Source organism: Podarcis muralis, chromosome 17 (genome assembly GCF_964188315.1).
Source record: "Podarcis muralis chromosome 17, rPodMur119.hap1.1, whole genome shotgun sequence".
Taxonomy (NCBI): domain Eukaryota; kingdom Metazoa; phylum Chordata; class Lepidosauria; order Squamata; family Lacertidae; genus Podarcis; species Podarcis muralis.
Window position 1 is genome coordinate 20946487 of NC_135671.1, and position 22141 is coordinate 20968627.

The 22141-nt window shown below is 42.4% G+C and overlaps 1 protein-coding gene across 29 annotated transcripts in view; it reads left to right on the forward strand.

Moving 5' to 3' along the window:
• The window catches only part of PTPRD (protein tyrosine phosphatase receptor type D), a 1167048-nt gene that overhangs the window by 1063905 nt on the left and 81002 nt on the right, over positions 1-22141 (forward strand). For 17 of the 29 annotated variants that reach the window (XM_077921375.1, XM_077921379.1, XM_077921377.1 and 14 more), the window contains 3 exons: positions 1564-1605; positions 2145-2242; positions 20922-21045. In XM_077921375.1, coding sequence (XP_077777501.1) covers positions 1564-1605; positions 2145-2242; positions 20922-21045 — 264 coding nt within the window. The remainder of the gene's footprint in view (positions 1-1563; positions 1606-2144; positions 2243-20921; positions 21046-22141) is intronic. The other 12 variants (XM_077921383.1, XM_077921386.1, XM_077921384.1 and 9 more) reach the window with 1 other exon arrangement.

Sequence of the window (22141 nt, forward strand, 5' to 3'; positions counted from 1 at the left end):
CCTTATATGATAATAACTCTCTCCCACGATTCGCTCGAAAAGGTCTAAACATCTTTGTCTCTATTATTTTCTCTGTTCAATCACTGTTTTAGATGTTCCATCATTCAACTTCCATTTCTGAACAAGCCTAGCATTTTCTTGTGCCTTTCCCCATTATTATTTTTTCCCCTCTTCCTTTTCATCCGGGTGCTCGATCTGGATCAAATAAATTTGATGGCTACTTTAAAAGAAAACCAGCTTAATTGTTGCACATGATGAAAATGGGAGATAGCAAATCACATTCGTATAAAGAAAAATATTAGAGCTTTATCTTCCAAAAAGTAGTTTCCTCAATTTATGGGGTCTTCTTCTGATTTACCTGACCTTAAAAGTATAAGCATGCAGACCACACATTGCAAAGAACTACTGTGTATGCAATTGCTTGGGCTATACAATTATTCAGTACTATTCTCTATGCCACAAAACAAGATTTGAATGTTACGCTGCTGGTCCTTCCCATGGACTTTATTAAGCTAAGTAAAAAATGTAGCAAAAAAAATCATTTTATGAATGATGTGTACTGTTATTTTCTGCTCATGTCATGTAAAGCTGTGCTGCAGTGATTGCAAGCTAGCTTTCTTAAAGCACACCCTTCAAACGAGTGCCGGAAAACCCTGAAAACATGGCTTCCAGTTTGAGCTCCTCGCTTCAGTTACCATGGTTTTGTTCTATAATTTCAACACATCATGGGGTTTGCTAGCGTAACAATTTCTAGCCGACTATGTGTCTCCCTGCAACAAGCTTTTTATTATCATTATTCTTGGCATGATTAAAATTAACATAAATAATAATTAAACACATTGTGGGTGGGTGGAAAACCATCCATATTAATGAACCGAAAAGAAATAGCCACTGAGAGTGTGGATTTGCAAATATTTTCAGCTGACAGATCATGCTAGTTGACCCCACATTACCTCTCTCCTCTGTCTTTCCCTCCCTCTGTCTTTCCCTTCCACTAGTCCTATCCTTCCCTCTGTCTCTTTCCCATCCCTTCCCTAAACCTTGTCTGCATTCACGATTTTTCCATTGGTAGACAAAGATGTTTACACCTGAAGTAGATTGTAGGTAATTTCTGGGGGTTGATAAAGGGACTTGGGGTTGAGATCTTTTCTCAGATGTACTAGGGTAAGCCAGATGTTTGCGTTCAGCTGAACTGACTCCCCACAACCCCTGCCTCTACAATCTGCTACTAGTGAAAACATTTTTGAAGCTCAAAATGTCTGATGTCTAATCTTGTCTTTATTGACTGTTGTCTGTAAGCAGCAGTGCATGGTACTCTGGCAATCCATAATTGCATGTGAATGTCCTAAACTTTATAAAATATTTTTCAAAAAAAAATATCATTAGATTTTCCCCTGTCTTATTTAGTCATGAGATTAAAACCATCATTTTCTATTGAGATTAAAACCATCATTTTCTAAGCATCAAACTATCCATTTATTTATTTTGTTATAAATAAATTCCCACTCCATCCCTTTCTTTCCTTTTTTTTTTTTTTTTTACTTTTGCAATTATTTTTTGCAGGATCAAGTGTCTCTGGTTACCCTGGTAACCCACATTCTTCAAGTTAGTTTCCCTCATAAATCACTTTATTTTCTGTCAGTACTATTCTTTCCGTTTAGGCTTCTTTGAATGGCTTTTCCCTCCCCCCAGTCCACCTTTTGTTCACCTAAGTCCAACACAGTTTCCATTTCATTCAGCGCAAGGAAAGGGGTTTGATATGACATTGAGAGTCATTACTCAAAGCAGAAGTCAACTTCAGGTCTAACTGTCTCATTTCCCCCCACCTAGCTAACCTCATTAAGTCTTGGCATAATAACTTTTTTTTCTTTTCTTTTAACACTAGGAATGTTAGCTTTGGGAATATGCTTGGTGGTTTTTATTTTAAATTTTTAGTATTTTGGCTTCAAAGCTCATCTCTCCAGAGCATGTCTTGCTTTGAGTGACTAAACTACCTGCCTGCTTCTGTCACCTTACAACATCCTTACTTATTACACATTGATAGCCATTCTGAACTGCTGTGTTTTCTAAGTCTGGGTTGCAAACCCTCTGTTTTATTGTGTGGGTTTTTTACATGCCGTTGTCATTTCTTTTTTCCTGAACAGGTATGGCTAGCCATCCACCAATACCTATTTCAGAACTTGCGGATCACATCGAAAGGCTGAAGGCTAATGACAACCTCAAGTTTTCCCAAGAATATGAGGTAATGCCCCAGTTCCCTAGAGGCAGGAATCACTTATCATCTGGATTATTGTAGACACGTTAATAAACCAGCTTCACTGTATGTTGTCCCTGATAGTCATATTCCTAAATGCAGATATTGAAAAGTAGCCTCATTAGAACATTTCCAAGCAAGTAAGGCTGCAGTCCTAAACAGGCTTACTGGTTTTCTCTCTCTCTCTCTCTCTCTCTCTCTCTCTCTCTCTCTCTCTCTCTTTCTTTCTTCATTCCTTCTTTCATCTTTCTTTCTTTCCTTCCTTCCTTCCTTCCTTCCTTCCTTCCTTCCTTCCTTCCTTCCTTCCTTCCTTCCTTCTTTCTCTTTCTTTCTTTCTTTCTTTCTTTCTTTCTTTCTTTCTTTCCTTCTTTCCTTCCTTCCTTCCTTCTTTCATTCTCTCTCTCTCTCTTTTTTTTTTTTCTTTCTTTCATATGCCACCCTATACCCACAGGTCTCAGGGGGGTTACAACATAAAACCACAACACAAATGGCACTATAAGTATGTTTAAGACTGTACCTTTCCTCATTTGTGTGGAATTTGGAAAATTCTAGATTTCTGATGCTTTTTAAAACAGTCTCATAAGGAAATTCACTTCCTATGGGAAAGTATTCTGCTTTAATATTTAAAGTGATTAAATGTATGCATGTTCCATTTGGTTAGGAAAGGAAGATTTTCCAAGATTCCTATAGAAAGATCTACCTACCTATCTGTGCATTTCATTCTGGCAATGGGAAGGGAGATGGGAATAGTCAGCAGCAAAATGGGAGAAGGAGTAGTATCATAGGAAGTGAGGGGATGAAGGGAAAAGAAGCAAGATTCTCAGGTGCCAAAGATATCCCAGTGTCTATTAATGCTTCACCAGGGTATGCACTTGGAGTAATTATTGCACACCTAAAAAAACATGCGCAAGACATTTAAACACTGTTACGTTTTGAATTGATAACCACCTTGTGCTACCACTGGGAAGAAATATGAGACAGAATTATGAAGAAACAAATCAAATACATAAAAAGACAGGCAATGCGAGATTATCTAATTTTTGTCCTCTGTACCCAGTGCATTGACTTTGATTTTGTGAATGAAATAGTAAATTCAGTAATTGAATACATTTAAAAAAATCTGTGCCGTTAAAAATTTGAGGCAGAAATATTGAAAAGAAAGCTAACACTTCTACATTTAATGATTTATGAAGCTTAAGTTTTGTGTCCAATTAATTAATGGTTTATGGAACTAACTAACTTAGATCTGTGCTTGTTTTATTACCTTATGTCAGAACAGTTTTAGAAGACGTGTTGGTCCACTGAGTAAATTTTTCATAGATTAAGGATTTTGTTCAATGTTATTATAGGTTATAACAGCATCAAGCCATTATTACCTCTCCCATCAATAATTCATGAATTGTGGGTTTTAATAGTATCATAACAGGAACCAGTTATGAAATACCCTTTTAATAGTCCATGGATTACAACCCCCAAGATGTGCATTGGCACACAGATATGGCTCTCATGTCAATAATTTGTGAATGAATGGACTTGTACAAAATCCATTAAACGCCATAAACTAGTAGGGCTTCTTTCAGAGGACAATATGGTTTATCATGTAAATTTTTATATATATATATATATATATATATATATATATATATATATATTAAAAAGGTATCCCAAATGTGCAAGTAAAACACAACCATATTATTTATGGGTATAGTGATCCACGAATTAAGGACTTCTCGAGTAATCCCTGGCATTGGACTCCATTTGTATTCAGTCATATATACGACTTCAACATCTCTCAGAACTCTTGGGCATAGTGGAACTTAATGACTATGAAGAAGCCAATTTCCTAAATCATCTCTGACTTCCTTCCATCCTCCCCTCTCATCAACTTTCTCTAGTCTTTCTGGTCACCATATCATATATCATATTATAGGCATACTTAGTCTTTCAAGCGACAGTAGTTACCCCGGAAGTTACTTCAGTCAGTAAAATACTGCATTTCTATACTATCTACATAACCATCTCAGGTTACTCACCACTGAGATGGCGGCTAAGCAGTGTGGATGATGTATTTGTACCACGGTAACTTTCAGGTTAGATTACTATAGGAAACTCTTTGTTTGGCTACCTTTGAAGACTGCTCAGAAACTTCAGACTCATTTCATAGTACAGCCCTGAATGTCTTGGGATCAGACAATCTTGAGAATTACTTTCCCTGCCCACATCAATATTAGTCTATCTAAGCACTGCATTTACAACTCTTGAGGCCCTTCTCCAGGTACCACCATCATCCTATGTACAGTGGGTTCATTCAAGAGATAATGTGCTGCAATTTTCATTTTGGTTGCTCACAATTTGAAATATCCTCTGTGGCTGCTTTTTTTACATTTGATACAGCTTGTTTTAGATTATCTGATAGGTGCTACAGTGGTGCCCCGCAAGACGAATGCCTCGCAAGATGAAAAACTCGCTAGACGAAAGGGTTTTCCGTTTTTTGAGTCGTTCCGCAAGACGAATTTCCCTATGGGCTTGCTTCGCAAGACGAAACGTCTTGCGAGTTCTTGCGAGTTTGTTTTCTTTTTCTTAAAGCTGCTAAGCCGTTAATAGCCGCTAAGCCATTAATAGCCGCTAAGCCGCTAATAGCCGTGCTTCACAAGACGAAAAAACTGCAAGACGAAGAGACTCGCGGAACGGATTAATTTCGTCTTGCGAGGCACCACTGTATTTTTCCTATTTGTAATTTTACTGCCTTTTTGTGTCACTAAGCACTTTCATTACATGTGGCAATGAATAAATAAGTACAGTCAAACCTAGGTTGCTGAACGTAATCCGTTCTGGAAGCCCATTTGGCTTCCGAAATGTTCGACAACCGAGGCGCGGCTTCCGATGGGTTACAGGAGCTTCCTGCACTCAAGCGTAAGCCGCGTCGGATGTTCGGCTTCTGAAAAACGTTCGAAAACCGGAGCATTTACTTCTGGGTTTTCAGCGTTCGGGAGCCAAAAAGTTCCAGAACAGAGGCATTTGGGATCCAAGGTTTGACTGTACATCTAAAGTAAAATACTTCTGTTTGAGAGCATACCTGTGAAAAGCACCAATAAGGGAAAAAATGGGGTGTGTGTGGCGATTGACACACATAGGATGGAAAGTCTTGCAGTTGGCTCCCCTGACTATTTAATAATGTGCTGCAATTGATTCAAAATTATCTGAACTCCCGAATCACAAAAGTAGTATAAAGTACAGGTAGTTTTACGGTTTAAACTCCCACGTTTTAAGCTTGCACATCATGCGTAAGGGTTAGAGACAAATGACTCTGAGATTAAGTGTTCCCGATGACACTGACATTTCTAATATAACATATCATAGAGACCTTTAGGTGAATTAATACTATCACATTTTATTTGACAGTAAAGAGTGGATTGCTTATTTGTGGGGCGAACAGAATTTGCTAGTACCTTTAATAAATGTTACTTTAAAAAGTCAGTTTCGTATGACCTTTATACAAATAGAAGTTGCTGGAGACTATAAATATCCAGTATATATAAGTATCTTGGGCAGGAGAGTTTTAAATTGCATTTCAACATTTGCTGTTATAGGACAGAACTGCATATCATTTAAAGATGCAGTGTTGTAGAAGGCCTTAAGCCTGATCTGAAAAATAATCTCATTACTGTCAAAGAGAAAAATACAATCTCTAGCATTCACTAAAATGTGTTGACTTGAAGGGCATTTTAAGGTTCAGAGTCATACTTAACGCAAGTCAGGAGTGATTTTCTGTCAATTGCAGGTAATTATGCAGTGTTCACAGTAAAAGATCATGCTGTATAAACTCTGCACACAAGTATTTCCTCTGTCGTTTACAAGCATTCTCCCCCCCCCACACACACATATAGTCAGTTGCAGAAACTTCACAATTGTCCTTCTGCACAGTAGTTCCTAAAAATGTCATTATCACTTGGTTTCTACCTATATCCAGATGGCGTCAACAAAATTGTTGAGATCAAGCAGTAGAGTCCAAAGAATATCATAAAGGTAAAGGGACCCCTGACCATTAGGTCCAGTCGTGACGAACTCTAGGGTTGCAGCGCTCATCTCGCTTTATTGGCCAAGGGAGCCGGCGTACAGCTTCTGGGTCATGTGGCCTGCATGACTAAGCCGCTTCTGGTGACCCAGAGCAGTGCACGGAAACGCCGTTTACCTTCCCGCCGGAGTGGTACCTATTTATCTACTTGCACTTTGAGGTGCTTTTGAACTGCTAGGTTGGCAGGAGCAGGGACTGAGCAACGGGAGCTCACCCTGTCACGGGGTTTCAAACCGCCGACCTTCTGATCAGCAAGTCCTAGACTCTGTGGTTTAACCCACAGCACCACCCACGTCCCAAAGAATATCATATAAGGGCATAATTGGTGGTGGGCACAGTTGCAACATCTGGCCAGCACAGAAAGACATGTTTTAATTTCTCCTTGCAAATGACATTTGTGCCAAAGCACAATCTTGTATGCAGTGCCCCTGGGATGTATGATACACGTTGCATGGTTCTTAAGATGCAGTCCACTATCTTACCTGATTAGTGGGTTGATTCATAACTAGAGCACCTTTCTACGAATAAATAAAGAGTAGTATATAATTTAAAACAAAAGCTCTAAGAAAACAAGAAAAGTTGCACATAAAATGATGTCGTGTCCTCATTCTGAAATTGAAACTGAGCAGCAACTTGTGAATAGTATGCTCCTGGCTTCTGGTATAGAATGGTTGGATATCTTCTACATCCGTTCCTTCCTCAATGCCTGTTCCTTTATTTCATTTAATTTCCTGGCTTGCCTCTGAGTTGTAACACAGGAGGACTTCCCTGTTAGTTCTGTCTGAGACACTCCTTTTTCTAAAGCTGTATACACATTACTGCTTTCTCTGCATCCCATGTACTCCTACTGCTGGTTTTTTGAAGCCATGCAACTTATCGAGAGAGACTGTTATTTTTTTTTGGGGGGGGGAGGGGAATTGCAGGGAAACAGAAACCCAACAAGTAATGGGCGTTGGGTGAAGACATCCCCACCACCTCTCCAATGTATACTGGGGACACGGGTGGCGCTGTGGTCTAAATCACTGAGGCGCTCAGGCTTGCCAATCGGAAGGTCGGTGGTGCGAATCGTATGTTCTCAACCGATCTAGGAGATGGCACTGGCACATAAAGGTAAAGGTAAAGGGACCCCTGACCATTAGGTCCAGTCGTGACCGACTCTGGGGTTGTGGCGCTTTATTGGCCGAGGGAGCCGGCGTACAGCTTCCGGGTCATGTGTCCAGCATGACTAAGCCACTTCTGGCGAACCAGAGCAGTGCATGGAAACGCCGTTTAGCTTCCCACTGGAGTGGTACCTATTTATCTACTTGCACTTTGACGTGCTTTTAAACTGCTAGGTTGGCAGAAGCAGGGACCGAGCAACGGGAGCTCACCCCGTCATGGGGATTTGAACCGCTGACCTTCTGATCGGCAAGCCCTAGGCTCTGTGGTTTAACCCACAGCGCCACCCACGTCCCAACTGGCACATAGGGACAGTGTTTATTTGATTGATTGTTTCTCTGAAAGGCTCTAGACCAAAGACTTAGATACAAATCATGGTTGCTTGGTCTGAATACTTTTCAGAGCAGGGATATGGATGGGAGATTGAGGGGCCCAATCTTGCTACTTTCCAACCAAAGTCTTTCAAGCAACTTGAACTGAAGCAGTCCATTTATTTTCTAATGTGATCGAACAGAGTGAATTTTTCATCTGCTCTGTGTGTTCTAAATTATTTTCGCTGGGCATTTTGGAATAATGCAAATATACAAGTTTGATAGCTGTTAAAGAGTAGGGTTTGTTCATTTTAAAATACGCTCTTTAGAATATACACAGAATTACAAGTACAGTCGTACCTTGGCTCCCGAATGCCTTGGGAGTCGATGTCCCAGCTCCCGAACGATCAAAAACTGGAAGTGAGTGTTCTGGTTTTCGAATGTTCTTCTGGAAGCTGAATGTCCTATGGGGATTCCGCAGCTTCTGGTTGGCTGCAGGAGCTTCCTGCAGCCAATCAGAAGACATGCTTTGGTTTCCGAACGTTTCGGAAGTTGAACGGACTTTCGGAACAGATTCCATTCGACTTCCAAGGTACAACTGTAATATACTGATAGGAAATGTGCCCATACATGCAGTCAGTGTGCTAAATTTAAATCAAATCATATTTTCTCAATGACTGGTGACATACAAAGTCCAACATTAAATCAAATACCCGCTTCGTTCCTAATTGCTGCTTGAGCATTTTCTCCCTAGCCCTTTAGTTTCATGATTTTAATTATTAGTTGTTTGACAGCTAACAGCCTGGGTGCTTTAAGATATCTGACCTGGGCAGAAAATATTGTGAAAGTGTAGGCTTTTGTTTTCAGGTTGAGCACCTGCTGTGTAGCGCAACGTTAAAAACAAATACTAATAATAGCATTTCTGTGTCAGTTCAAGTCAGTGTCACTTTGCTTGCATGACAGGCTATGCAAATGTGGCCATACTGTAGTAAAAGGGCAGGTCCCTTGGGGGGTCTTCATCGACTGTCCTGTTCCCTGTGTTTAAGTCTTGTTTCGGTGTAAAATGGCTCCGTGTATATATACAGATGTGCTGACAGCTGAGAGGAAGAGGCTAGTTCATGCACTCACCAGATCTTCACAGTGCGGATGACTGGAGATGCACATAAAGCGAGGTGTGATTTGTGTGCGTGGCCTCCTTGTGCAGGAGGTGTAATTCGTGAAATTATGTCCCCTTTCAAAGCCTTGCATATGCCCATTTCCCCCACGGTGAAAATAACAGGCAGGTGTACAAACTGGCCCAGAGAGGCAGCAGCACAAGGAAGAATGTGTGTGTTAACTTAGCTTGCGCAACAGACTGTACATCATTTTAATGGTTCATCTTATCAACGCTATACATTAAAGGCAGCCCTTTCCATTAACATTTAATATTGGCAAAGGTGAAGTCACGTTCTGCCTCTTTACCCAACCAACACTGGTCGATGTGCTGGATTTTGCCGGTGAATCATCAGATTTGTGATGGGAGGCATTAATAATTTACTAAAGTGAATTGTATCTTGAGGTTTTATTTTTAAGTACTAACACCTCCCTGCTCAAAAAAAAAAGCTTTTTACTCTAAGGTAATGGCTTAGGTCACACATCATAGCTTAGCATGAACACGACTCAGTATGAACTGTGAGCAAGCAGGTCATTTTCCTGCTGTGCTGCCCCATGCTAAGCCACAGTTTGGCTTAATGTGAAACCTCTGGCTTGCAGCTCATGTTTTGTCTAGGAGGGCAGAATCATGAGCCCAGGCTACAGACTCTGATTCTTAAATTTTTAATTCTCGTTTTTTACACTGCTCGGTTTTGTTTGTCAAGTGCAGCAATGCTCTTAACTTGTTTTCATCCAGTTTTCTTTTTTAATATTGAATGTTAGTTCGGCTTTATTGCAAGCTGCTTAGAGCTGTTTATTAAGTGGTGCAGAAATTTTATAAATAAGAAATAAGATCTGCTTTTTACTTTCTCCTCGTTTGGGTTTCTAAAGCGGAAGGAAAAGGCATTTCTGCTGGCAACTTGGCCGTGATGATGTATTAGTGTTCAGGTATTTAGCATTCATGTTTTGCTAAAGCAATATGTAAATCTCATTCAATCGGCAAGTTTCCTGAATAACAAAAATAGCATCTTATTATAGATTCATCTGAAATATGAAACTCTCAAAGCAAAACCTGACATTGGTAAAAGAGGGTCAAATTTTTCATTTTCAGGGGTAGTTAATAATTCTCTAGTTCCACATCATCCATTTGCTTTGACATCTACCAGGGTGCTAACTTTATTGTTCTTTCCGCAGTGCAATTGCTATACGCTGTGCTTGCTTACTTCAGAGAGACTTATTACTGAGCTGCTATTTCACCAATGCTATGGGCTGCAGCCTTTGTTTGAAAACTATGATGTTGACTAAGGGTTGTATATTTGATTGCTTGCCTTTGTAGAATACCATATTTTTTGCTCTATAGGACGCACTTTCCCCCCTCCAAAAATTAAGGGGAAATGTGTGTGCATCCTATGGAGCGAATGCAGGCTCCTTGGCTTCAGCGATAGCAACGCGAAGCCTCCGAAGCGCAGAGGGAGCACTCCTCCGCGCTCCGGAGGCTTTGTGTTGCTTTTGCTGAAGCCTGGAGAGTAAGACAGGTCAGTGCGCACTGACCCCTCTTGCTCTCCAGGCTTCAGGGATAGCCACCTGAAGCCTTTGGAGCACAGCGGGAACTCGCGCTGCGCTCCGAAGGCTTCGGGTTCCTTTTGCTGAAGCCGGGAGAGCAAGACTCTCCTGGCTTCAGCAGAGAGGGAGAGCTGCGCAGCGCCCCTTCAGCCAAGCGGGAGGAGAAATGGAAGGGGCTCCGTTTCTCCTGCTGCTTCGCTGAAGGGGTGCTGAGCAGAGAGGGGGAGAATTTTTTTTCTTGTTCTCTCCCTCTAAAACAAGGTGCGTCCTATGGTCGGGTGCGTCCTATAGAGCGAAAAATATGGCACCTTTCTGAATGGGGGAAAAGAAACCCAAGCCCATCATCACTGATATTTTAGGTTCTCCCTGTGTGGTATATTTTACTTACTGTTTTTTTTCTGTTATGGGGAGCCATCTAGTCACATGGTCCTAGATGGACTTTGCCATATGATTTTGCTAAAAGTTTAGATATATGAATATCCGGTAACTTTAAAAACATAATAGTTTAAAGTAATATTATTGTTGTGTGCTCCCAACTTCAGCCAAAATGGAAATACTACTTTTTCTCTCCTGCCTTCTTTATAGCCCTCTTGCATTAACAGGGTTACTGTAGAACCCTGTAGCTGTTTGAAATATTTGTAAGCTTTGGGATTATTATTTTTTAGCAAGCTTGGATCATTCCATGCTGCACCTACTCCTCCATACTTACGCCTCTGAAAACACGACCATCTTTTTGTTTGAACTTTAACAATTATTTGGCTAAAGATCCAATTTGGGGGAGCGGGGAATGAAGATGTCACAAAAGAAGAGATGAAGACAAACCCTCAGTTGTCTTGTAGAGCTTCGTCTTCCCTGCCCCCATGCCCAATTTTTGGCTTTGAAAATGAAACTTTCATTTAATTGAAAGTGTCTAATTTATTGGGGGGGGTGGAAATGAGTGGGAAAGTGAAACTACCAAACTACCTGTTATCCCCAGGAAGTTTTCAAAAGAGGACAGGGGAAAGTCTTAATACTTCTGTATTTCTGTCGTAGTTTTGTCATATGTAAACACAGTCATACCTCGGGTTATAGATGCTTCAGGTTGCGTGTTTTCGGGTTACGGCGCTCGTGCATGCACAAAAGTGCTAAATCGTGCTTTGCGCATGCGCAGAAGCTCCGAATCACAACCCGTGCATGCGCAGATGTGGCGCTGCGGGTTGTGGACGGTGCGGGTTACGAACATGCCTCCCGCATGGATCATGTTCACAATCCGAGCATCCACTATATTTCCATTTTTTATTTTGTGCTACCACTTCCAGATCATTGGAGAAGTCTCCCCCCACACTTTTTTTTTGGGGGGGGGGACCCTGTAAATTCCTGTGTACAAACAAAGCAAAGAAGTGAAGGATTCAGTTGGATCCCGGGAGTAAATTATTAGCTTAGGGTCTTTGGGTAGCATCCAACAAAGTACTATCTCTAGGAGAAGGACTTTTGGTTGCACAACAGAATTTCTACTCACTCTCCGTCTGTTCCAGGGGTTGTCCCAACTTCCGGAGTAGATTTGGAGAAAATGTGGGGCAGAAAGAGTGGAAGTTATATGGTGCAAGTAGAAATTCCTATGGCTAGAAGAAGCACTTTCTTTGATACCACACTTAATTCTGCTCCAAGTTGACTTCAGCTTTACACAGAATTTTTCACACTCATAGAGCAGACTTATTTCACTGATTTTTTTCATGTACTGTTCTTTTGAAAAACAAAGCCCAGTTAGACTCTTGGGATACATGGAACCCTTTCCTTGTTTACTGCAAGCTCTATATTTCACGTGGGAAGTGTTTTTGGTTCCTCCCCAACCATTCTCTATCTGATAATGACAAAATAGATTTTCTTTGAAAATTATTAAAGGGGGAAGAAACTATCAGTGATTTTTTTTTTATTATTTCAAGGAATTGGAGGACAAGTTTCATAGCACTAGTTTCTTGGGAAACTAAAGCTTCCTTTATCCTAAGACTTGCTGCTTTGGAAAACTGTTTATTTTACTTCCTATTTGGAGAATAGTTGTGGATTTTTCCTCTTTCCCTGTATTATATAGTATGACTTATTTGTCACAGCTAGCTGGACTTCCTTCTTGAATGTGCAGTTTTAAGGCCTGTGGGCACCTTCCTGGGTTAGTATGGTGAGTAGCTTCTAGGCAGTTGGGATAAACTCAGTCAGTAGAGCATGAGCCTCTTAATCTCACAGTCATGGGTTCAAGCCTAAGATTCCTGCATTGCAGCGGGTTGAACTAGATGACCCTCTGGTCCCTTCCAAGAAACAATTCTATGTTTCTATGAACATTTTAATGCACAAGTTTGACAAGAGAGTCTTCCGAGGTGAACTACTACATGACTATTCATTGGCTCCATTGCCTACTGCCCCATTTGTCTAGTGAATGGAACGTCATGGGTAAATCGTGTCCTCCCTAAAAGAGGGCACGTGTTGCAGTGAGACCTGGAGACTGACCTCCTGGTTGTGGGTGGGTCTATTGGACAGCCACAACACCCGATTGGTAGGTCCCTCGTTGCTGGGTATAATCTAGCCAATGGGGCGCAGTCTAAATGGATTGAGGGACCTATATAAACCCATGCACGTGTCCCAGAGCTTCCTCTTTCAGCTCGTGCATCGGAAGACCTGCCCACCTCTCCCTAATTTTAGGGCATTTTGCGATTGACCTTGCAATGCCATCGTGTGTCGTCTGTCGTTGGGACAGGGACACGGCAGGAATTTTCCGCACTTGGCTGATTGGCTGTGGCCATTTGTGTTTTGCCTGCCGTGTAGCAATTCGTCACAACTTGTAAGGTGCGGATAGGCACTGGTTCATGTGATAGGGATGGGACAACAATGGTCTCGCCATCCTTATGTGAAGGGCATTCCATTAAAGGAATCCAAGGACTCAGCTTGGTTTGGTCAACCCCCAAAAGGACGTTGTGCCTGTGCCTGAGTCCAGGGGAGCATCTGGGAGGTGGACATAGTCTGTTCCCGGGCTTTCTACCTACCCCATGTGTTCACCCTTGGCTGACCTATGATATAAAGTAAAGGTAAAGGTACCCCTGCCCGTACGGGCCAGTCTTGCCAGACTCTAGGGTTGTGCGTTCATCTCACTCTATAGGCCGGGAGCCAGCGCTGTCCGCAGACACTTCCGGGTCACGTGGCCAGCGTGACAAGCTGCATCTGGTGAGCCAGCGCAGCACACGGAACGCTGTTTACTTTCCTGCTGGTAAGCGGTCCCTATTTATCTACTTGCACCTGGGGGTGCTTTCGAACTGCTAGGTTGGCAGGCGCTGGGACCGAACGGCGGGAGTGCACCCCGCCATGGGGATTCGAACCGCTGACCGTGCGATCGGCGAGTCCTAGGCGCTGAGGTTTTACCCACAGCGCCACCCGCGTCCCTGACCTATGATATAGCCAGAGCTATATCATAGGTCAGCCAAGGGTAAACACCTGAGGTCAGCGCTACCTGCAAGGGTGAAGGGAGCTAGTCGAACCAGAGCCTATGCAACCACTCACTTTCTGTAATCAATAAAGTTGTGGCCTAAATTCTGCCAAAAACCAAAACTAAAATTTGAGACAAATGTGTCTTTATTTAAGGGGCAGGTCTCTGGGTCTGAACATGCAAATAGCAGCCAGCATAAATCCAGACCTCTTTCCTACAGAGTCTCACATTTTGGGTGGAAATATGCAAAACCTTAGTCAGGGGAGCATGCAGATACTACAGCTGCATTGCACATACCCTTTTAAAAGAAAAGTTTCATCATGTTATACAGTACATGCATTTATTGTGAAGAAATCCATTTCATCTTTTAATGGCAGCTTTGTTCAAGACAAACTGTCAGAATGAATCTACTAGGGATCCTTTTTAAGTGTCATCCATTAAACCATTAGAGCACTCATTAAAACTGTTAGCACAGACTTGTTATTCATGAGTTATTGGTCTTTCACACTTCTACAATGTTTCTGCCAATATCACTCTATTCTCTGTTCCAGCCTGGCTATTCAGACCTAGGAAATATAGATTAGATTTCTCTCTCCAGACAGGTCTTTGATGAAGTATGGTGAGGTTGAGAGTACCAAGCTAAGATTAGACTGTTTCCCTAGATTTCACAGAAATATTATTATTTATTGATTTTATATACCACCCTATACCCGGAGGTCTCAGGGCGGTTCACAGAACAAAATAGTGGCAAGTGGATTCAAATATATAATTAAATATAGATCCAAGCATTGTCTGCTACATATTGCGGGGGGGATATGGTGTGAATTACCTAATTTTGAAGACAAATATTACTCAGTATGTAGTGGATATGATTTGGAACAATTTAAGAGTTCTTCCAATGTGGACACTTTTAAAATTTGATCAGGAGGATATGCCCACAGATCTGAAATCTTTAATTTGGTTCTTGATGATAGCTGAAAAGATAGTAAGGGCAACATGGTGGATATGCCAGCAAGCTTTGAACTGGCAGAAATGAATAAATTGACCAAACTGATTCACAGGAGAAAAGGCAGATCGTGGAAAGACTGAAATATTTTGTCAATTATTGGACTGCAAAGTGTGGAAATGCAAGGCTGGAATGGAATCTATTTTTTGTAATGATGGAAACATGGATTCATTGCATCGCAATAAAAAAGAGAAGGAAGGAAGCAAGGCCTGCTTTCTTTATGAAATCATTTTTATTGGTTTTACAAATACAAGGTATAAATAAACACAAACTAGTAAAAACATAACTATAAAAAGAGATTCTCCGAATCTCGCGACTTTCCCCCATCTCCTCCATGGGGTCTCATTTTAAACATTTGCAACTGCATATTCATCTGTACTCCAATTTTTATATCAAACCATATTGTCCATAATAATTTTTACACCACAAGTGGGTCAAAACCCTGCTCTTGTTATCATCTGCTTACAGTGGTCCCCTCAGTAACTTTTAAGTTTTCCCCATTCTTTTATAAAGTTTTTATCCTCTTGGTTCCTGAGTTTTCCAGTCAGCTTTGCCATCTTGGCATAGTCCATCAACTTTGCCATTCTTCTCTGGTAGGGACTTTGTCTTCTTTCCAATTCTGAGCTAATAACATCTGGGCTGCTGTTGTTTCATACATAAAGAGTCTTTTCTGCTCCTTTGCTATGTCGGTACCTATAAAGGTAAAGGGACCCCTGACCATTAGCTCCAGTCACCTGGGGTTGTGGCGCTCATCTCGCTTTATTGGCCGAGGGAGCCGGCGTACAGCTTCCGGGTCATGTGCCCAGCATGACTAAGCCGCTTCTGGCGAACCAGAGCAGTGCACGGAAACACCGTTTACCTTCCCACCGGAATGGTACCTATTTATCTACTTGCACTTTGACGTGCTTTTGAACTGCTAGGTGGGCAGGAGCAGGGACCGAGCAACGGGAGCTCACCCCGTCGTGGGGATTTGAACCGCCGACCTTCTGAGCAGCAAGTCCTAGGCGCTGTGGTTTAACCCACAGCGCCACCCGCATCCCATCAGTACCTATAATTCATAGTAAAAAAAGGCTTCTGCTTTCTGTACTCAGACTGAGCTGCCTCATTTGAACATGGCCAATGTACACAGCCAACTCGGTGATCCTCCATTCCCATACACCCCCTTGCATTCAAACTACTAATGAATTTTATTTCTTATAACAGGTAAGATGAATTGCAGCATCATACCTCTAGTGTGCTTGCAGCAGCTCTGATACACACCTTTGGGAATGACACATGAACAGGTGCCCTTCTGTTCTTTGCAGCACTGGGGACACCTTTTTGCCCACACATGTGGAGCTTTTTCTGGCTTTAATAAGAATGAGGAAGCCCCCCCCCCCCCCCCCGAGAGAATGCTCTGTGTGCACAATGGAACCCCAGGGAGCTTTAAATTGCTTCAATTACAGCTTATCTTTTTGGTGGTGTGCCAAGAGGCAACTGCTGCTATTAAGGTACAGCTGTACCTTACCTTTAATCTGCAGTGAATATCTGCTAGGTGTTAAATGCAGCCTATCTCCAGCATAATATGGGTCAGAAGGGACCTAGCCTGCAGTATCTTGTAAGAAACAAAAAGAAGGAACGCCCGTGTGTAGGAAGGACGTTTTATGAAAGATTTCTGACTTGAGATGCTTGTGTTTGTCTAACTGTGGCTGTGCTAATTAAAAAGTGTGGGCTGGAAAACCAGCCCTAGAAAACTGAATGCTTCATTTGTTTCTGGAGAACATGGAGATACAGGAAAGAATAAACGGAACAATTGCTGTACTGCCTGGTTTGAAGGAAGCCGGTCCTCAGGTGTGGAAGCAGTACATAAAAAACTACAAGCAGCTGAAAATGACGCTCTTTGCGCAGTATGAAAAACAACTTTGTTGTTGATTTTGGTAAATCACTGAATCTTCAGATAATATGAAGGGCTGCCATTTTCTGTACTTTCTTCCACACTGGGAGAGCCAATGTGGTGTAGTGGTTAAGAGTGGTGAACTCGTAATCTGGTGAACCGGGTTTGCGTCCCCGCTCCTCCACATGCAGCTGCTGGGTGACCTTCAGCTAGTCACACTTCTCTGAAGTCTCTCAGCCCCACTCACCTCACAGAGTGTTTGTTGTGGGGGAGGAAGGGAAAGAAGTATGTTAGCCGCTTTGAGACTCCTTCGGGTAGTGATAAAGCGGGATATCAAATCCAAACTCCTCTTCTTCTTCGCTTATTTCTAGTTAAAAATAAGATTTTAAGCTTTTGCTTCATAACATTGGCCTCACATAACGGAGTCAGATGAGTAAAACTTATATCCTAGTAAGAGTGTTTCGGGATGTTGCCTAAGAAGTTTTCACAATACTCCCCAATGTCTGAAATTATTTCCTCAGCAACATGTGAATAAGTCCCCCTCTATGTCCAAATAATATCCCGACTGATTAGTTTTTTAGGAGGTGGGGGACTATAGAGTACCCCTAGGAGGGCTTTTTGTCCCTTTCTAATGTTTGATTAAATAGCTATTTCACTATATGCAGACATTGGGGTGGGGTGGAAGCATCACTGTGTGAACATAGTGGCAAAACAGGCTACCCAAACTCCCCCATCTCCTTGCAATCCACAACCAATCCCTGTTTCCTGCTTCTGCTGCCGCTGGCAGAGAATTTGGGGGGAAACCACCCTGCGCTGTGACATATTTTCTTCAGTTCATGGTGTGGAGTTCATGGTTGTAAAGACTTTCCCCTCTCCATTCATTCTCTCCTACAGGAAGTGGAGGCAGGGTCTTGGGATTAGAGTGGTTAGTAACAGATTGAGGAGTGTGCGAGTTTGGAACAATTGGTGAGAAGATGGGGCAGAGGCAGTTTGAGGCAAACAGTTGGGGGGGTGGGGAGGGGTGGGGAGGGGAGGGGCAGGGATGACTGTGGGGGATGGCTGGGGTGGAGTAAGCTGTGAGGGAAGTGGGGTGAGACATGAAGGATGAGGGTATCACAAGAGATGGAGGGTAGAAAGGACTAGAAAGCAATTCGTGCAGGGCAGCAGCCCCTAGTATATCGTATTTTTCGCTCTATAACACGCACCCGACCATAACACACACGTAGTTTTTAGAGGAGGAAAATCCGTAGGCATGCCACCCATAGGCATTCCCTCCATAACACGCGCAGACATTTCCCCTTACTTTTTAGGAGGAAAAAAGTGAGTGTTATGGTGCAAAAAATACGGTAACTCTCGATTTCTGTGAGCAGTACTCTTATCAGTGTAGGTGTAGTCCTAGGTACTGGATGATGTAAAATAAAATAAAATAAATAAAATAAAAATTTATACCCCCTCCCATCTGTCTGGGTTTCCCCAGCCACTAGGGGCAGCTTCCAACAAAAGATTAAAAGTACATTAAAACATCAGTCATTAAAAACGTCCCTAAACATTCTATCAGGGACACAGGTGGCACTGTGGGTTAAACCACAGAGCCTAGGACTTGCCGATCAGAAGGTCGGCAGTTTGAATCCCCGCGACGTGGTGAGCTCCCATTGCTTGGTTCCTGCTCCTGCCAACCTAGCAGTTCGAAAGCACACCAAAGTGCAAGTAGATAAATAGGTACCGCTCCGGCGGGAAGGTAAATGGCGTTTCCGTGCGCTGCTCTGGTTTGCCAGAAGTGGCTTAGTCATGCTGGCCACATGACCCGGAAGCTGTATGCCAGCTCCCTTGGCCAATAAAGCGAGATGAGTGCCGCAACCCCAAAGTCGGTCATGACTGGACCTAATGGTCAGGGGTCCCTTTACCTTTTAAACATGCTATCAGGATCTACCATCTCTGTCCCTCCTGATCTCTATGTCCTCATCTTCATCCAATTTTGGCTGTGAAACAGATAGCAGTATGTGGCACAGCACAATGTATTGCTTGCATTGCATTGCACTGAGTCTCCTATGCAGTCCTGTCCTACTAATATGAATCTTAGCAGGAGACAGGATAAAATATAACCAGAATTGGGGAAAAAATGTGCAGAATGAAAAGGGACTAAAGGGGAAGCTACGTGTTACAGCACAGCTGTGCATGACATTAGCCCCTGCTCTCCTTCAAAGCATCTTCAGAGTGATTTGCACTTTAAAGTGAACACGGGCCTGAATTAGTGCCAGAAGTCACCCCAAAGACCTTGGAAAATATGATGCCTCTTCCATTTTAACAGCTCTTCCAAAATTGTTTGCAAGCCGTCTTATATTAGATCAGCACCAGATTTAAGGGGGTGCGGGCAGTTCCCCTGCACAAAGCACCAAACTGAGGGGGTGAATAATAATAATAATAATAATAATAATAATAATAATAATAATAATAATAATTTCTTCTGGGGGTACACAGGGTACCCCCTAAACATTTTGTGAATCTAAGTTTGGCCTCATTGAGGAGCAGTATTTCAATATGAGTAGGAAAACGAGAGTACCCCTAAAAAAAATTTTTTTAGGGAAATAAAAGCACTGCCTATATTTATATGATGGGCCGCGGCTGGCGCTGTGGGTTAAACCACAGAGCCTAGGACTTGCCGATCAGAAGGTTGGCGGTTTGAATCCCCGTGATGGGGTGAGCTCCCGTTGCTCGGTCCCTGCTCCTGCCAACCTAGCAGTTCGAAAGCATGTCAAAGTGCAAGTCGATAAATAGATACTGCTCTGGCGGGAAGGTAAACGGCGAACCGTGTGCTTCCGTGGTTCGCCAGAAGCGGCTTAGTCATGCTGGCCACATGACCTGGAAGCTGTACGCTGGCTCCCTCGGCCTATAAAGCGAGATGAGCGCCGCAACCCCAGAGTCGGTCATGACTGGACCTAATGGTCAGGGGTCCCTTTACCTTTATATGGGTACCTACTGAAAAGTTACATAAAAAGCAACTGTACCAAAATCTGGTATCTGAAGAAGTGTGCATGCACACAAAATCCTATACCCAGAACAAACTTAGTTGGTCTCTAAGGTGCTACTGGACTATTTTTTTTATATATTTTGACTGCGTCAGACCAGCATGGCTACCTACCTGAATCTTGTACCAAAACGAGTTGTTGTGAAAATGAGACATATTTGGAGAGGGGCACCAAATTTGGTCCTCGCTGAGGGTACCACATTACCGCAGTCCACCCCGATTAGATCATTGTGAACTAGCAACACTCAGCCTCCACAAGGAAGTGAGTTCTACAGCTCAGTTGCTGGTATGGATGAGCTGCTTTCTACATATGCTTAAATTCACCATGTACAAGCCAACCAGCTGTTTGGATGAGATTTCTGCAGAAACGTCTTTCCCTTGGCAGCACCAGGAATTTCAATTGATGAACTTTGGTTAGATACTTTAGAGCCTACCCTCAGAACAAGGGATTTCTGGCAGCACTAATGAAGTCTTTTCTGCCTTGCAAATGTACAGAGGCCACAGGCATTCTATAGAGAAAATACCCAATTCTATGGTTGCCATAGCTAAATCTACTTGAGCCTTCCATTATTCTTCCTCCGTTTTATTATTATAACCTCTTCACTTCTCTCTCTCGCACAACAACAACAACAGAATAGGTTTTTCTCTTGTTTTGTGTAAGAACAGATAGAGTATCTTGCAAGGCCAGCGGTTAAATGCGATTGTCAATAAGGGCTTGCCCACATTTGCACTTGTCTTGTGCTTTCTAAGCACAAGTTTTCCGCTTTTCCCTGGAGAAACCTGCCCTTTGAACATTGATTCAGAGCAATCTGGCCCAAACCCAGTTGGCATTCTGATTCTGCGGGGGTTTTCAGGGTAAAGCGGCAAGACAAGCAGACATCCAATTGAGCCCTAAGTACCAGTATGACAAACTGCAGTGGAATAAGACCCACAGTTAAGTCCTTTGAGCTATGCAATACATGTGAACCTTTTATAAAAGGTAAGTATTTCCAAAATAAAAATAGTTCTTCAGCTAATAATAAATATCCCTTCTCTCTCTCTCTCTCTCTCTCTCTCTCTCTCTCTCTCTCTCTCTAGTCAATTGACCCAGGGCAGCAATTCACATGGGAACACTCTAACCTGGAAGTAAATAAACCAAAGAATAGATACGCGAATGTCATCGCTTATGACCATTCTCGAGTTCTCCAATCAGCAATAGAAGGTAAGGTGAAAATGGAACCACGCAAACCTTCAGACATTGTATATTAAAAGCAGTTCATCTTACACAGGATCAAACTTGGCTAAAATTCAGAGCTTTGAAATCCACATACTGATATTTTGTTATATTTCATTTTGAAGTGCTTAAACACATGAAAGAGTTCCTTACTTAATATGCCATTAACATATATGGTACTAGTTCTTTTACCACAGCAGTAACAAAAAGAGCTAAGGGTATGTGCAAATTTGTGGTGTGGGTGTCAGGGATGTGTGTGTGTGTGTGTGTGTGTGTGTGTGTGTGTGTGTGTAAAAGCAGACACCTCGTGGAAGATTTTTTCCCCTGCAGTGATAATGTGTGAACCAGAAAGAACAGTGTTTTGCTTTCTGATCTACCTCAGAGACGCTGGGTCTTCCTAAAAGCATTACATAACAAAATAAATTGAGCAAACGTCTCTTGCAAGTTACTAATAGATACCATCTGAACTGCAACTGTTTGTGTTATATTATGGGATGTGATATGCTATAAACTGTTGTAGCGGGAGCAAGACATATCTCTTGGTTTTGTAAAGTTTTCACACATTCATGAAAGGTCTTGGACTGATCCCTTATATTTCAGGTTGGGGGTCTGGGAATAAGACCTTGAAAGGCTGGCTTTGACCAAAGTCAAAGGCTTTGACTTTGAAATAAGTTGCTTTTTATACCCTTAGTTCCAGTAAAGGAAATCCAGAGATCAACTTTTGTGGTACGTTCATAGCTCAGCGGCAGAGCACATTGTTTTATGCATGAGATTTGAGATCATATCTCCAATATTACTAGTTAAGGGATCTCAGGGAAGAGAGCTTGATGTAGAGCCACTATATACAACCTTGGAGGACTCGATTAAAAATCAGTTGGGCAACTCTAGGTAGAACTACTGGGCAGCTCTTCAGAGAGACCTTGTTCACAGGGAGCTTAACATCTTCTTCACTCCTCTCCAGGTCTTCCTGCTGCCACAATACCTGCAGCTAAGCCAAACAAAGCCAAAGCAAGAAAAACTTTGGCAAGACAACCCACGAGCCCAGGTCCATGTAGTTCAGCAGCAGGAGGACTGGGGTGAAATG